The following is an 18,245-nucleotide window of genomic DNA, read 5'->3' on the forward strand; positions in this document are numbered from 1 at the left end:
CTGGAAAGTATCTATATGCATGAGAAAAAAGCACACAAAAAACACTGTATGCAAACAAACAGAACTCATGAATGTTGAATTCTCTGAATATCTCAACTCAAGCTCTTACATTTGTTCAAGAGAAAAATAAAACCATCTTCTATTAGAGTGAATTCATTCACAGTGCATTCATCCGCAGAATGGTTGAGGTTGGATGGGATCTCTGGGGGTCATGTTGTCCAACCCTCCTGCTAAAGCAGGGACACTCAGAACAGGCTGCCCCGGACTATGTCCAGATGGCTTTTGAATATCTCCAAGGATGGAGGCTCCACAACATTCCTGGGAAACCTGTGCCAGTGCTTGATCACTCTCACAGTGGAAAGAAGTGTTTACTGATGTTCAGAGGCAATCTCCTGTGTTTCAGTGTGTGCCCATTGCCTCTGGTCTGTCACTGGGCAACAGTGAGAAGAGCCCGGTTGTGTCTTCTTTGCACCTTCCCTTCGGGTATTTATAGACATCGATAAGATTCCCCCTTTGCCTTCTCTTCTGCAGGCTGAACAGTTCTGGCTTTCTCAACCTTCCTTCACAGGACAGATGCTACAGCGCCTTCATCATCTTTGTGGCCCTTCGTTGGACTCTCTCACTATGTCCATGTCTCTCCTGTACTGGGGAGCCCAGAACTGGGCCCAGCACTCCAGGTGTGGCCTCACCAGTGCTGAGTGGAGGGGAAGGATCACCTCCTTCCATATGCTGGCAATACTTTGTCCAGCGCAGCCCATGGTAGCATTTGCCTGTTTTGCAAGGGCAAATTTCTGTCTCACATTCAACTTGGTGTCTACCAGGCCCCCCATGCCTTTTCTGCAAAGCTGTGACTGCATGAGTCCAGACCTGTTCCACACCACTTACTTTCTGAAGTTTTTTTGGGACCATGAGAAAAGCACTCACTCTATGGAAGTGATTGGTAGGGAAATGGTATGAGCTCATCAGCTTTCAGTAATTACTCACTTTAACCAGGCCTTTATCAAAGAATTATGAAAGAGACTACATATCCCAGTAGAATCTCCCTAAAGATCAGTGCCTGACTACTGTTGTCCTACAGCTGGAGTTTCTTCGCTGGCAAGGGGTCACTCCAGACCTGTCCACACAAGGGAGAAAAATGAGGTTTCTATTCCTCAGCCCTCAAATGAGCAAGCTAAGATGAACACCAGACAGCCATAGTTCTTTGCTCCCAGGACATCAGCCAGCACACATGAGCCAGCACAATGAGGAAAACAAACAACATGAGGTCAAGAGCTCGTGCAGTTTTCTTCTCTGCTGGCCCCCAGTAAAAGCCTGAATCACGACAAGTCCTAAAGCAAACCTGGCTCTGCCCCCAGTGCAGTATATCAATGTGGACTCCTTTACATAAGGCAGCTTGCAAGGTGACAAAATGCCTCACAGTGGCATGTAGCTTTTAACAGCACAGGCACTGCCTGAAAGGTTCTTTAATTTCACAGAATTCCTACACTTTCAGTGCACACTCTTCTGACATCCAAAAATGAGTTACCGGACCAAGCATAGGTTCCTTAACTCACAGTGCCCACGAAATGCAGCACACTTGTCACTTGTTTCTGTACATTTAGATCATACTTGGACAGCTCATCCAACATCTCATTTTAACTGTTCAGCTGTAAACAGCCTGAAATTGTAGCTGTAATTAGCAGATTATCATCCATAGGAAAAGACTAAATATGTATTTGAGTAGTACTGTTCTTTTTCATATGTGATTGTCAAGAGTTCCCACTGCCCACCTGGTACTTCACTAGATATCATCCCAGTGATGGAGAAAGTAATATGGTAAAATCATTGGTGTCATTTCAGTCTCCCATCAGTGCTCAACAGAGCTTCTTCCAGAGCTCTCACAGAATCACACATCTCAAAACATCCTTTCTGTGCCAGGTCCCTCTGAAAAAGCCTCAACAGTGCTGCATCAAGAAGTTGCAAATGATACTGTAAATACCAGAAGTGTCCCAAGCATTTCCAAGAATCCCTATCACCACAACAGCCAGCTACTGTGTCAGTAAAAGCCACTGTTTCTTTGCAAGCAGAAGATGAACTCCACTTTATCTACAGTAATGAGAAAGTGTGACAGAGCATGCACAACACATGCACTCTGAGGGAACTGCACTGTCGATAGTATACTCTTTTGGAAGCAGATGTTGAAGCATTTGCATTGCGCTCCACCGAGGAATGGCTTCAACAAGAAGTAGTTTCATCTTGTGTTTAAAAAAAAAAAAAAAAAAAGTGCCACGTAACCTGCCATAGTGCCATAACCACATCTGAAGTATCCAAGCTAGAATCTGCTGCTGTATCCTTCTTTATCACAATATTCTGGGTGGGCCAGGTAGAGAGTAGCTGGTGTTGAGGCCCTGAATTCCTACTTTACTGTCTTCTACTCAGAGCAAGACTGGGTTTTAAAGTTACTCTGAGGTACGATGGAAATGGAAAGTCAGTTCAGTTTGTAGGACGCTAGTAAGGCAGGCTTCATTGATAGCGCGCTGCAAGGGAGCAGGCTGCAGCGTCCTGGGCACAGGGAGGCCTGCACTTGGCTTTGAAGGTAGTTGTGGCCACTGCTACACTTCCACATCAACACACCGAGGGCACACAGTGCAGTGCTCAGCCCTGTGTCTCTAAAGAAGAGATGCAGCTACTGTGCCAGTTTGAAGGTGGACAAACACCTACTCCTGCTGTCATCTCCCCAGCATGGCCCTGTCAGCCATGAGTCAAACACCTTTCAAACACCTTCCTCACAGCCTCAGCTAGAACTTGTTGCCAGCTTCCAAGGTAGGGACCACAGCTTTGCCAGCAAGCACTCCAGCAGCGTGTGGAGTCTGCCAATTCCAGCTGAGACTCCCAAATGGGCTTCCTAACAGCTGAGCCTCTCAATGCCAGCTGGACTCCAGAAGAGGAAAGCAGTCAAACAAACACTCAGAGGAGGCTCCAAAGGACACTCACCCTGAGTAATGTGTGCTTTATTCTTTGCATACACTTATTTCTTCCACTTTATGCATCTGAGAATCTGGGCTTTGAAACTAAAGGCATAGAGACACCAAGTGATTGCTTTGCATTCTTTTAAAGCTCACACCAGGTGCGAGTAACGGAAGCAGAGAAACAAGCTGTGTATTTCTTACAAGACCTAAAGACACCGGTGCATCCTTCACTGAGCTCAACCTGCCAGGGGCCTACCCACTGTGGGTAAGAGATCCCAAGCTGCAGGAGAAAGAGCAAGACACTGGAGTAGGGCTGATGGGGTGCAGGGGATCAGGTATGGCTGTGCACCCCAGGCAAAGTAGTGAGAAAGGTTCCAAGACCCAAATTTGACTTAATAAAATTGATAATGTTCAGCACACAGCTCTGCCAAAAAGATGAGGGAGATGGAGAAAGGGAAGCTGATTACTTTACTTCAGTTAGCATTCACAAAACATGTTACTTCCAAATAGCACCAGCATTTAGTTGCATCCAGAAACCCAACACCAGCAATTATAGCTATACTCCTCTCTTTCTTCCGAAGATGAAACTAGACTCTGAAAGTTGACTCAGTGTCACCAATATCCAAGCTGACATAAGGAATACCAATTCATGTCAACAGAGAAGCGAGAGGGAATTTTACATCTCTTCACCAGTGCTGTGCCTTCTCAGGAGCAGATAAGGATACATTATGGAAAAGCAGTACAAACGTACACCTTTATGTGTGAGGTGAACGTTAAGGAGAACACTTTTATTTCCTCCACCAATGGAAAAGCCAATGCTGTCAGAAAGCTCTTATCAGTAACTCAACATTCAATGTGAAAGAATAAATGTATCTTCTTTTTTTACAGCAACACATTTAAATTTCCACTTGAGTTATAGATTCTCCTTAATTACATTTCATTAAAAAAAGGCCAAAAAAAATATTCTATGCACTGGGTCTATTTCAAGGAACTAGATCATACAGTTTAATGTCTCACCACATCTGAATAAGGGAGATAAAATAGGTAAAGTAGGGCAAGGATCAGGGATCAGGGCCAGCGAGCATGGGTTTAGGAAAGGGAGGTCCTGCTTAACCAACCTGATCTCTTTCTATGACCATGTGACCCGCCTCCTGGATGCGGGGAAGGCGGTGGACGTTGTCTATCTGGACTTTGGTAAGGCCTTTGACACCGTCCCCCACAGCATTCTCCTGGTGAAGCTGCTGAATCATGGCATAGACAAGTGTACTCTTCACTGGGTAAAAAACTGGCTGGATGGCCGTGCCCAGAGAGTTGTGATTAATGGGGTGAAATCCTCTTGGCGGCCGGTCACCAGTGGTGTCCCTCAGGGCTCAGTTTTGGGGCCAGTTTTGTTTAATATCTTTATCAATGATCTGGATGAGGGGATTGAGTGCACCCTCAGTAAGTTTGCAGATGACACCAAACTGGGTGGGAGTGTTGATCTGCTTGAGGGTAGGAAGGTTCTGCAGAGGGACCTGGACAGGCTGGATCGATGGGCCAAGGCCAACTGTATGAGGTTTAATAAGGCCAAGTGTCGGGTCCTGCGTTTCGGTCACAACAATCCCAAGCAACGCTACAGGCCTGGGGAAGAGTGGCTGGAAAGCTGCCTGGCAGAAAAGGACTCGAGGGTGCTGGTGGACAGCCAACTTAACATGAGCCAGCAGTGTGCCCAGGTGGTCAAGAAGACCAACAGCATTCTGGCTTGTATCAGGAATAGCGTGGCCAGCAGGAGCAGGGAAGTGATCGTGCCTCTGTACTCGGCACTGGTGAGGCCTCACCTCGAGTACTGCGTTCAGTTCTGGGCCCCGCTGTACAAGAGGGACATTGAAGTGCTGGAGCGTGTCCAGAGGAGAGCTGCCAGGCTGGTGAGGGGTCTGGAGAGCAGGTCATATGAGGAGAGGCTGAGGGAGCTGGGCATGTTTAGCTTGGAGAAGAGGAGGCTGAGGGGAGACCTCATTGCCCTCTACAACTACCTGAAAGGAGGTTGTAGAGAGGTGGGTGTTGGCCTCTTCTCCCAAGTGAATAACGACAGGACCAGAGGAAATGGTCTGAAGTTGCAGCAGGGGAGGTTTAGGTTAGACATTAGGAGGAATTACTTTACTGAAAGAGTGGTCAGGCACTGGAACACCCTGCCCAGGGAGGTGGTTGAGTCACCATCCCTAGAGGTATTTAAGAAACATCTAGATTTGGCACTTCAGGGCATGCTCTAGTGGCAGAGATTGTAGGTTGTTTATTTGTGGTGGTTTGTGATTATTTTTTTTTTCCCTTTTTCATTGGCGTGTGTATGGTTGCACTCAATGATCTCAAAGGTCCTTTCCAACCATGAAGATTCTATGATTAAGGCACCAAGACTAAGTAGCCTTCCCCAAATCATATGGAAAGCTTGTGGCAGAACTGGAAACCAGCCTTAGGAAATCTGACTCAACTTACCATATTGTAACAGAGCTATATAGTACAACCTTCCACTTCACCTAACTCAAAGTCACATTAAAAGGAAAAACGGATTTATTCTGTACATTTACTTTTAGTAGTATGTTAGGATGACTGAAAGAATGACAAACGTCTCCAGTGCTGCCAGTGCTTATGATTCTATCGTGAATTCACTTCTCTACAGTGTTTTTCTTAAACATGTAGTTTCTGGAGCCATGTAATGACATGAAAATTACAGGAACAAAAATTGCTTAATAGTTACCCAGGATAGCAAACACAAACTGGAAAGACTCAGAAACCAGATGGCTCATAAATATGTTTGTTTTAATTTGATGATTTTTAACCCTATCTTGTGATGCGAAACGTGAGCTTGGAGAGTTTAGGTACCAGAAAAACGGTGCTTGCTATACATTTACCCTTCATCAAGCGCAGAAAGACTAAGCAAGGTTCTTTCACCTATCAATTCTCGCCAGCTTTATTTCTTGCTCCTTTGTGTGTTTGAGTCACCAAGAATAAAAGGACATGCTTAAGAGTATTCTTAAATGTAGCCGACCTTTTTTTGAAAACTCATGGGAGCACTTCTGTGCGTGCTAGAGCTTATAAAACATTTTGTGTATAAAATTTAAGCCTAGACCCAAAACTATTCTACTGCCTTCCTTTTAGACGATAAATGTAAATCCCAGTTCACCTTCAGAACAGATTCAGTCCCATCCCGAATTGCTTCAGAGCACCTGCTCTAACAACAGTCAGTATACATGATATGGGTCAAAGCTGAAAGACTATTTTGTCTGAAGGGCTAAAAGGAGACTTGAAGGCCACACAACAACATGGTGTATCTCTTATTCCTCATACTGTAGCATCGATGATAAGATTCAGACTCCTAGTATGCATTTTGTGCCCCCTAAAACTGTTAAAAGTTTTGATAACTGGATGCCAAAAACTAACAACGTCCAAAAATAAGAAATTGTCATAAACAGAACTGGATCGGTAACAATAGTGTTTTTCGATTTAGTAAAACAGGACTGTAGGTATTTTCACAGTGGTACAAATTCATATGAGGGTTGTCAGCTCACTGAAATGTAGCTGACAAGGCTGATGTTGAACACTTGCTTCCTTGCAACAGAATGGAAAGCAGACATGGCTAAGCTAGGTAAGGGTGTATTCACATAGTCTAAGTTCAGGTATCTAATCCTGCAGGTTAGTTTCACAAAATGCTTATGTCAATGACTGGGGGGAGAGATTCAGGAAAAACCCAACGGGTTAAGAGTTTCCCAGAACGCTTCCCCCCAACCCCCACTTCCTGTAGCCCCACTGGGAAACTAACTCCCTTCTTGTCCTTGCCCAGTAATCATGATCTCCTCAACTGTACCTACACAAGCTATGTAGGGTCACACTGTCACTGGACTGTTAAAATGATTTACAAAAATAAAGAAAGCTAGCTTTTAACCTAGGTAATTTCAAAGCATCCGTACAGTCTGACCGACACAGCTAAGATGAGTCTATGCTGCCGACTGGGGGTTGGCAGGAGAGGTCAAGATGGGTATGAATGCTGGAGAGCGGACCTAAACATTGGCTGAACATTGACCTTCTTCATGTTCACTCAATCTCGAAAGCCCTAAGAAATCCAGCGGAAGAATCAGCACTTCTACGTTTGAAATTCTACATTTACTTGATATAAGGCACCGCCCACCATTCTCGGTGGAAGAATGTCAGTAACATTATTATTCTTGTCAATCCTCCTTCTTGTAGCCATAAAGCAGTTTCTATCAGTAATGAAACAACTTCTCTAGCTTTCTCCACTTGTACCTTGGTACTGCAGTGAATGTAAATTCTGCTGAAACTTAATTAAAAAATAACTATTAGCTAGATTTACCGTAGCTGATAGTCTGTACAGTCACATGCCACATAAGTTGCTGCAAAATGGTAATCTACATAGTAAATATATAATTAAAATATTATCACAAACAATCACGAGAAACCCCTGAGTATTGTACAGTTTTGGATAACTGCATCCACCGAGGAAAGTGTGGAAGACAGCTTGTTTAAAGAAAAGGTGTTTTCCCATACCTTTTCAGGTCCTAAAATAAGTGGGGGGAAAAAAATTCACCATGAGGAAAAAAAAAGTCACAGATTAGTTAATTTTCCCTTTCATTAATTTTCATGCAGGTATAAGCAGCAAAACACACAAGAGAGGAAAAAAAAGTTTGTGAATTACAATGGGGAGGGAATAAATAAAAAGAGCTACACCTTGGCCAAAACTTATCAGGAAATCAAAAATGAAAATAGCTTTTAGAGGGGAAGCTAAATGCTTGTGTCTAAACAAAATAGCACAGGTCCAGATGAGTTAAAAAGAGCTAGATCTGCATAAGTCTTTCATTTTTCTATCCACCTGAATAGACAGAATACAGGCCCTTTTGAATAACTAAATAAAAGACAGTTTGTTTTATTCACTTTGTTTTGCTTATAATTCATTCACAAGGTTATTATTTGTAACTTTTACTGACTTTCAAATTTCTTCTCTAGGATTGCAACAGACTAACAAACACAATCTGTCAAACTGGGAAAGTTTAAACTCTTCTAAGAATCTGGTTTTGAAGGGCCAGGAGACATGTGGGACTTCAGGAAAGTTGAAAAAAAAAATGGTGATTGCAAGCATTCTGTGATGACTACACTATCACAGCTTATAAAATTCATAAAGTCCAGTGTCTCATTAAAATCTAGGCTGAACTGTTAGCCTGCATGGGGTTAAAGAAAGCTTCTTTCAGAGGTTTTAAATACTATTCAGGCTCCTGTAGTGACTGTAAACCCAGAAAATGCTCCTGTTGTGAATTACATACTTTAAAAGTGTTACTTATGTAAAGAGATCTGGACTCCAGCACAATACACATGAAAATGCCATAGAGCAAACTCTAAAAACGTGTTAAAGACCACGGAAATTTCAAGCGGTCATGCTTTTCTATGATTGCATTTGCTGAAGACAAAGTAGCAGATATATATTAATCACTCAGAGCTCAGTAGGGAAAAAAATTTAAATAGCAGATACTTGGAAAATTAAAACTGCAGTTAAATGTAAAAACAGAAACTAAAAAAAAAAAAAAAAATCAAGACACCTAAGGTATTAGAAGTGTGTAAGCATAATTGTCCGTGCTTTTTACTTTGTCTAAAATATTAGTCAAGACATCAGGGTGTGCAAAAACCAGTGAAGCAAAGCAGTTTTTCTGTTCAGTTCCAGCTTGAATTCAGCTTTGCCTGAGGTTGCTCAAGTTCAGGCTGACAGCTGCTAACCCTTTTTTTGGGAATCCCAAACCACACTGGCTGGGCTCATGGTCTCCACTGGAAAAGAGTTCCTCCATCCTGCTCCTCTGCTCCCATCCTCTCCGTGTATCCCCCCAGTTTCCTCCTGCCTCCCTAAGACCAGGAAAGTGGAGCAGAAGTTGTGAGGCAGAGCTACAAAGGGAGCCCAAGCACTCAGAGTTCACCCTCAGCATGTACAAAAAGGTTTAGGTCACAGCCGCAGTGCCACTCAAACCAGCTCTGCATTGCTGCATGGAAGCAGGCACTTTCCCATGGGGAAGTGGAAGCTGGATGTGAAACTCTTCAGAAGCCCGTCATGGTTTGAGGTTGCTCCCATGCCAACGGCATCTCTGCTATGGGAAGCAAGATTTCAGCAAACTGTGACACTGAACCAATAACCTATTAGGTTCAGTTCTCACTGAGGTTCCAGTATGACTGCTGTTATTGGGTCAGTCCTGATTCAAGGTGGGGAAAAAAGTTCCACTTTGGGTTTCATTTGGCTCCTGGATAGCACAAAAAACTCTTCACCATGACATGTAGGAACAGATTTCTCACCTCCTGCACTTAATTCTGTGCACCAAAACACCATCACAGCTCTCCATGTCACTTACTGTGTGGCTCTCGCTCAGTTACTTTATCACTCCTATGTTTTTAATATATAAATATGTATCTCCATAAACATAGACACAGGGGAGAGATGTGGATGCTTTAATCCCAGAAAGTTTGGCTGTTTATGCCCTCAAACACATGCTGTGCTACATGCTGGGAAAAAAACCTCAAGTGAGCAACTCAAATGCATGAATAAATGCAATCATTTTTGGCTGATACGCCAAAGCTTATGCGATTTCAGATACCAATTAGCTGAAAATCTGTGATGCCTTATCAACAGACATGGCTCTCCCATTAGATAAGGCAAAAGTTAAGCTGAGTTGCAAGGATAGATCTGTGCTTTTTGGAAAGACTTCAGCTTTTAATTCTATACTTCAGTCTCATTCTTGATTACTTTTAATACTGATAAGCCTGCTGTGTCAGTAGGTGACCCTGTTTTTTAAATTCAGTCAGTGCCATTGTCAGGGAGTTCCTTTCCATAGGATAGGATAGGATAGGATAGGATAGTTCAGTTAGAAGGGACCTACAACGATCATGTAGTCCAACTGCTCAAAATAAATATAAAGCCAGGTAGAAATCTTAACAAGTTTTTCACTGACAAGTGGAAGAAAAGGCTGTACAGAATTGTGCAAAGTTTCATGTTTTTCCAGCCAGTTTTATGCTAAAGACCACATACAGAAAACCAACCTGAAATTCTCCTAAAAAGATAAAACCTGGCCTGTGGATGAGCATCTTACTGGAATTCCCTGTTCTTTATTTCCTCAGTACATATGGCAGAGCTGCTTTTTCTAGGTGATAAAGACTGGAAGGCCATCTCTGTTTCCTTTTATGTCATTTCTCTCTGTTTTCATTAGCCCTTATGGGCCCAGCTGTGCTGGTATCATACACACTGAAGAAGCTGCGGTGGGGAGGTACACCACCTTGAGGAAAGCTCTTCAAAACAGCACACCTGAGGGAGACAAAATTATTCAGAGAGACTCCGCCACTTGCTTGGGAGCTGTAGTCCTTTAAGTAGTGCAGAGATCCAGGGAGGTCTTGATGCTACATTTGCTTGGTTGTAAAGGTCCCACACCCTGAGCTCCCCTCTTGCGCATTGGGCATAAAAAGGCAGGAACTTGGCATTCCCCAGGCATAGCCCCTCCGACCCGTAATGATACTGAACCAATCACAATCTGAACCAAAGGCTCCACATGTTCCTCCTACACGCACATAACCCACCAGTATGATCTGTCACCACTCTCACAAGGGATCTCGGTTCTCCCTTTTCACTCAGAGCACATCTGTCAGACCAGCTGCAAGTCATCTCTTATGAAACACCTCAACTCACCACTTTGCCAAGCTGGCCTGCTATCCTACCTGCCACAGGTTTCATCTTTGTGCACACCCTGTCCTGCTGATAGCAGACACATCAAAGCACTGGGTTTGTTACACACTAGGAGAGGAGAGAAGCAGAGGAGTAATTATAATGGAATGGGAGGAAGGGGAATCGTAAGAGGAAGGACTGATGCTGAGAGACAGGAAAAGACTATAAGCCTGATCCAATTAATTAACATAATTAATGTCATTATTTTCCTCCTCTGATTTAAGCATTCAATACAGAAATCATGCTTACTCGTAAGAGTCTCAGATAAAAGTCTCCAGATACAGAAGGCAAGACGTTGCACTGCTGTAACTATACTTCCATACAGATCCATCAATTTGCGTTAACTAAGAACCCCGTGGATCCCTTCCTCTCCATTTATTTCTGGAAAGAGCTCACCTGCCTCTTCTCTCAGCAGCTGCTTCATGCTTCTGCTTTTACTAAAGATTTGCAAAAAGTTCATGTTAATTTTGTTTCCTTTATTTCTGAGGAATTTAATCCAATACCAAGCTACAAACAACGGTACGAGCCACTATGTGCAGTAATGAACATCAGCCTGAGGACAACCACCTGCACGCACAAATCCAGGTACAAACTACTATATGGTATTACAAGATAACTGAGCAGCTTTAATACAGGATTTTCCAAGTTACTGGCAAGACCAAAGAAATTAAAAATGAAAAACTGTCACAGGTCAACATGACTTTTTTGCAGAAGTTTTATAAAATTACAAAGACCAACACATTTCAGGGATTGTTGAACTATAATACTCCATGTCAAAACTAAACATTTGATACTAAATAATGTTTTAAGATTTTTAAATAAAGATTTAAGATTTTTGAATGGAAGACTTCTCTAAGCAAAAGTTTGAACTAAAAAAAAACCAAACCCAACATTAAAACAGATAGACTCACTTGAATGTCTCAATATGAACTAATGCGTGCACACACAAAACAAACCTCCGTACCTAACAGCTCAAAACCTAGAACACTTTATAAAGGATTTTAGTGTCACCAGATCGGCATTTTTCACTAAAATGAATTCAAGATGAAAATTTGTCTCCACTGTAGTCACAGACGCATTTCTACACACCATCACAGCCAGCACGCACCCCATCACACATTCAAGCAGGCTGAAGACAAGGACCCTCCTGTGTATCTGTTCAGGACTCTGGGGGGCGGGAGAGGAATGCTTTTGAAACATGGCTGGAGCAGGGCATCCTCTTCTCCAACTTTGATCTTATGGACCAATTAGAAACTATGAAACTATGTAAAACTGACAGAAAGATGGATTTCTCCTATGGCTGATCACAAGACATTTTCTTCAGCTCTAAAGTACCGGTACACATGGTTCACTACTTGATTTCTTCCTCCTCCACCTTAGTCCTCCCCCTTGATGGAGTTTACAAATCTCTGTATGTGCTCCTTTTACTGTGGAACTCCCATATATCTAGCCTATCCTTTTCCATTGTATTCCGAAAGGTCCTCAACTTTGTAATGTCTGTGACTTAAAAAGAACTGTCTTTTTTTATTTCAAGGCATCTGCACAATGTTTGTCTTTCAGTGACAGTCATAGTGTCTTGAATTGCATAACCGGACTGGGGCCAGTATTAGTGGATATGCTGCCATTTACACAGTAACTGACCATGGACCTAACTCCTAAAACAAATTTCAAGGATCATTTGGTGCTGTCCTGGTTAGAACTATTTAAGTGAAAATACTGAAATCACTACTGTACTCGTATGCTACTTTAACAGAGCAGAGAGGCGCACAAGAAGAAGAGAATAAGAGAGACGCTCTTCAAATGAAGAGGCAAAAGAGAACGTTGGGCCCCATCCCTTCCACTCTTGGCATGCTCTCCTCTAGACAGACAAAGGGATACACAAAGCAGTAAAGTCTAAGTGAGATAGATGCACTGGTTTATTTTAAGTTGGCTTACAACAAAATGAGGTACTCTATATAAGCATCTTCATGCATATGTGGACTGATTAAACTTAAACCAGCTTATACTCACTCTGTAAAAACCAGGACAGCTTAATTGTGAGAGGCAGACAAACCCAGGGAGAGAAAGAAAACCTCTGGGCTTCTGAAAACAGTTTGTTAGACAAATACAAGGAGGAAGTAGGATCCAGGAATGCAGCATTCAGCATTGCCATGCTGATGTACCATCCCACAAACAAACAAACAAAAGGCTGGCTGCCTTACTCCAAAACCTGTAATCAACCTCCCTATGCCTCTCCGCCTTAGAAAGGATTCAATGAAACTCAAAACCATAACTATTCCTCAGGCTGAAATTCAACATAAGATATCCTATTCTGTGACAGCTCCACTACAAGTATTGGTAAGGGCTGTAAAGAAAGACTTGACAAAATGCCTCTACTAATATTATCTCAAGAACTGTGGTTATACTCAATAGCTAAACTCAGAACAATGATATAAACATGACCGCACTTTTGGAAAGGTGTTTGAGGTTTGCCCAGAACGTACGTTGTGCTGTAATTTTGCAGTTTCGTAAGTTTGCCCTCCACACCCAGAGGCCAGAGCTCAACATTTGACCAAGCACAACCCAGTTTTTCATAAAGGAGAAAAGGACTGACCTATCCCCTCCACCAAGCTCAGGTAATCAAAGGAAAATCACCCAATATGAAGATTCAAAACAATGCTGGTGCTTAAAATAAAAAGAAAATTCTCCCATACATTCATCTGGTGGCTTTTTTCACCTTCAACCTAGCCATCTCCTGAGACCTGAGGCTAGTGTGTGACCTCAGCCTCTGAATGACCGTGAAGTTGCTTTGACACTGAACAATACACCTTTGTGCACTGAGTTCTTTCTTGATTTTGTTGTTGTTGTTTTGGGGGTTCTTTTTCTAAGCGTTTTTTTCTGCTCTTGTTCTCTACAACTTTCTGAATTTTCTCAGAGTCTTAATTTTTGCACCACAAGGAGTTACGACCTCCTCCAGTGTTTTGGTATGCCAAAAATTTTCAATGGATTGGAACTCTGAAATTACACATTTAGGATACAGCTCATTAGAAAGGCATATGCCAGCCAGTAAAACAAAAGGCAGAAAAGCGGACGTCTAAATTCCCTCATCACCAAGACCTTCGGCTTTCCAGATAGAGAAGGAAATGTAAAGCCACTCTGAAAATACGCTCCCGGAAAACTTCCTCAGTGGTTTTTAAAATAATTGACTGCAGAGTGTGAGAGCTGACCATAATAACCCAGTGAGACAAGCAACCCCCATGTGAAGATGGTGACATCAGCTACACAGTTAAATGCTCATGCATCCAAGTGTCTTCCTGGTTAATTGAGATTATTTTTGGCAGAAGATTGGACAGATATTGTAAAACGTATGTTTGTTTTCATTTAGGTCTTCACTTGCTCTCTCTGAAACACACCTTTTTTTATCTCCATCCTAATACAGTCATGCTTCAAAACAAAGACTTGGAGATACAGCAAATGTAATGACTATTCCTTACACGAACCTTACTTGCCTGTTGAAAGTCACTACACCAAAACCACTGCGATGATACTTAGCAGCTCTTGATGAGACCACATGCCATAAGAAATGAGGCTGTGGAGACACACAGCTCTGCTTGCCTGGCCTACACTTGCCCTGGGACCATTTGACAGTAAAGCAACCTCCTCTCAATAACAGGGCAGAAAAAGCCTGAAATCAAAAACTCTGTGCTATGCACTGGCATTTAATTGTAAATAGAACTAAATGATGAAACCTGCTTAAAAACCGATGTCCCAGCGTGTCTTTATATAAAAGAATATATATATGGGTTCAGCATTTAGGCAGACACAGAGAATTTCACTGCACTAGCAAGAACAAGCTGCAGCGCCCAGCAACCTGTTTGCCTTACCTCCTTCTCTACCTGGAACTAATATGATTTATTACACTGAGAAATACAGAAGTGTCTCCTGATCCTTGTCTAAGGGTCAAGATGATGTCCCTGTCTCTGCACTGGGGGCACTATTATAACTTCAGCTCTCCGAGAAATTCAGCATGTCCTGATAAGGTTTTTCTCTCCTAATTTTCACAATGAGTTTGCTTGCCACTGTGCACATATAGTAAATGTGTCCCACTCCTACCTTCTTCTCCCATCGTTGCTTGCTTGCATGCATGCTGCCGCTTCCTAACTTCTCTCCTATTACTGCAGCTTCCCTCCTAACATCTCCCTCCTTCTCTTCTACTGGTATCTCATTCCTCTTGCTGCATTTCAGAACCAAAGCTGACAATGGCAACAGAAGAGCACAAAGATTCCTTTCAAAACTCGGACTGAGAACCACTCTCTAGGTGGGAGCTCATAACTCCATCTTTCATAGTCCCAATACCTTCTTCTTCCTTTATCTGTCTCCTTTATTTCTCTCCTTAGACAAAGCATCTTCTCCAAACTACACCTTTTTCTGTAACCAACCTTCACTATTCTTAGAGCATTGCTTCCTCCTACCTTTCCAAAATAGTCCAGAGAAAGCAATCCAGTAATCAGAGAAGCAAAATGGTCCTGGGGTATAGCTGCTAATTTCATCCTGAACCCTTGTACGACAGTGCCTGCTTCCAGCCTAAGAGCCTCAGTCAGCAGCAGCCTTTCTAAAACTACAGATCACCTATTCATTTCAGTGAACAAAATTTACTTAGAATCAATAACCATCAAGATTTACTTACCCACGTCACTCACGCCAGTACTTTCTGCCCCCTCTCCTTTTTTCCCCCCACTGTTTTGAAAATAACGCTTTACTGGTTTTAAAGGTAAAAGGGAACAGGCAATGAAATAAGTCTGAGTCCCTGGGCATAAGAAAGAGTTTGCATGGCAAGGAGGCGGGGGAAGAAAATAAGTTACTTACCCACTGTGGTGACCAACAGCAGCAGCTGTGGGAGCCGGTTCATGGCTCTGCGGGGTGCGGGCAGGTCCCAGCCGGGTGCGCGGCTCCGGAGGGGCCGTGCCCGGCTCTTCCTGCGGGCTCCGCAGGAGCTCTGAGGCTGGGTTCGGGCTCCTGCTGCCTTGGAGGAGAATTCCCACCTCCTGCTCAGGAAGGCTCGCATGGGTCCTAGAGCCACCCTCTCTTCATTCCCTCCTCCTCCCGTTTTGCACACCGCTCCTGCACGATAAGCAAATCCATAAGGCAGTTGCTTTAGACATGAACACATCCGTCTATAAATTTTTTAGCCATTAGTATTCACTAGGAAAAGCTGAATTCAGCATCTTACTGGGCTGTTCCCCCATCGCAGCCTTCCCTTGCAGCTGCCTCAATGACACACACGAGACATGCTCACTGCCTGGACCGAACTCAGCTCATATTTAAGATAATAGAGAAGATTCCCTTGGTCTGGAAGTCTTCCACTGACTGCCCTGAAAGAGAAATCAGACCTATTTACACAGCCTAGATACCCCCCTTTCTTTCCTTAACTTCACTTACAACCGCTTAACTTGTGAGCAAGACAGCCTCAGTTGGTGAGACAAGCAACAGGGACCTGCAACACAGTGAGGCGTAGGTGCTCTGCCTGCAAGTTTATGCATTCACTCTTTAATCACTTTTCTTGTTAAACTCCTTTTTCTTCTGGTCTATCAGCATTTCAATTACATTAGTTCACTCTGCCTTCAATTTGTTTGCATGTGGGCTTTTCCTTCACAGGGAGTTTATTTTAAAACAGCTATTCCTTTTATAATCAGAATACGTTATTTCTGATTAATTCTCCATGTGATACCCTGACTCTGGATTAGGAGTGTTTTAGTCCAAATTAAAATAATTTATTGTGGCTGTGGGCTACAATAATTCAGAATGGAAACTGTTGTGAATTTAACAGATAGTACCTGAGTCTTGAGTAAAATACCATTCACACTGTAGGCACTGGAGAAATTTGGAGCTAACATGAATTAAAGCCCTGATAGGACTGGTGGGTCTGGCACTTTCAAGGCAGAGGCCTGCATTCTATTTTTAATTCTGGTTCATAAATTACACTAAGAATTTAGTGAATTTACTTAACCTTCTGTGAATCTTTCACTGATATCTATGAAAAGTATGCAATACTCAAGGGTACAATTTGATTTTGTACCATAACCATATATTTGGATCTCAGAATTTACCCTTTTATTCAGCAACATATTGCCATTTTCAACAGATTTACAGAGGCATATTTCTGAACACAACATGGATGGTCTGGAAGAAAACATGATTCTGAGGCTTTCCTCTATGGCCACATCAATTACAAAAGTATGGTAGCAAGAAAGACAGACATTATCGGTTGCTTATTAACTATGTTTATATAAACTGTTCCCCATGCAAAGTAATAGACCAAGAATAATGTGTGTTCCTACCTGTTACGTCCCGGTCCGACTCCGTTGGGCCCGGGAGAGGTTCGCAATGATTCCAAGTGGGAGGTTAAGACACGAGGTCAGACACCGCTCACTGCAGGTTTATTGTTATTCCCCAGCAATAGTCACTGAGATGAGCGACAGAGGGAAGGTGCAAGTAGAGGAAAGGCAGAAAAGAGAAGCACTATTACGGAGCGTAGCAAGAGTATAGTCACCACCACTGGCCCGAGGATGTCTCGGCGGTCCTCCGGAAGTTGAGCGGCGTACCGCTGATCCATGGTTGATGGTGGTGGGGGTCTCGGTCCCGATTCCCAAATTGTGGTGGGTCACCGTGCCAGTTACAGTCCAGGGAGGTCCGTAGCTTGACCAAGCAGCGTGACGGTGGCCTTTGTCCAGCTAATTGTCATTTTACATGGTCGCCGTATAAGCTTTTCCTGCCCCCTTGCTGCTTGGGCAATGCTTGGCTCAGCACAGTCATTGTGCCTCAGCAATTTGGGAGTTCATGGCACAGGCCTGGGTGGGCCCCGGGGTAGGCAGGGCCTGGCCACTCTGACAGCCAGAGGCCTACACCCTTTCCAGCTGGGGGCAACATGCCCTCTTCAGCTGATGGCAATCTGGGGTGGTGACTGGCGAGCAAGAGAATGGTCTGCAGAAGGTACTGAATAGATACAATCAAGCTTCTTGCTGGCCTGCAAGCCTGCCATCGATTTGCAGGAGCTTAAGCAAGCTTTGAGACAGTTATTTTAAAGTTCCAGGCTCTCACACTACCCAACACCAGAGGGGTGGAAAAAAAGCCTGCCAGCTTTCCATCTCTTCACAAATAACTTTCTTGGCTGAGGCTCTAGGACTGCAAAGCAAGTAATTTTTTACTCCAATTGATAAAAAAGTAGAGCGACCTCATGAGTTCTATAGTTGCCCAAACCCTCCCATGAACAGAAATGTGAAAAATCTGTATCTGCAAGACACTGGTAGCAGCAGCAGAAGCAGATGAAATAACACTGTTTCTGACAATACTCAGTTTTAAAGCAGTTCGTATTTTCCATGGCTTTCAGTTAGTTTGGCCAAGATAGATGAATACTTAGGCTGATTACAGAAATGTGAGGCATTCTATAAGACTGAAATAAATGAATGTGATGCTTTTAAGCAGAGGTAAAAGCAGAGGAGAAGGTGGCTAATCTCTGACCAATTGGCTCATTAGCCAGTTTCAAGGGTTTGAGTCCTGGCTCAGAAAAGTAAACCTTAGTCTCC

General features: G+C 43.2%; 1 protein-coding gene across 1 annotated transcript in view; it reads right to left on the minus strand.

Annotated features, from left to right (window-relative positions):
* The window catches only part of LTK (leukocyte receptor tyrosine kinase), a 107,674-nt gene extending 92,051 nt beyond the window's left edge, over positions 1 to 15,623 (minus strand). The window contains 1 exon segment of the mRNA XM_074584600.1: positions 15,529 to 15,623. Coding sequence (XP_074440701.1) covers positions 15,529 to 15,571 — 43 coding nt within the window. The 5' untranslated portion in view covers positions 15,572 to 15,623.
* Positions 15,624 to 18,245: the final 2,622 nt, after the last annotated feature.

The sequence above is a fragment of the Larus michahellis genome, chromosome 4 (genome assembly GCF_964199755.1).
Source record: "Larus michahellis chromosome 4, bLarMic1.1, whole genome shotgun sequence".
NCBI classification, from domain to species: domain Eukaryota; kingdom Metazoa; phylum Chordata; class Aves; order Charadriiformes; family Laridae; genus Larus; species Larus michahellis.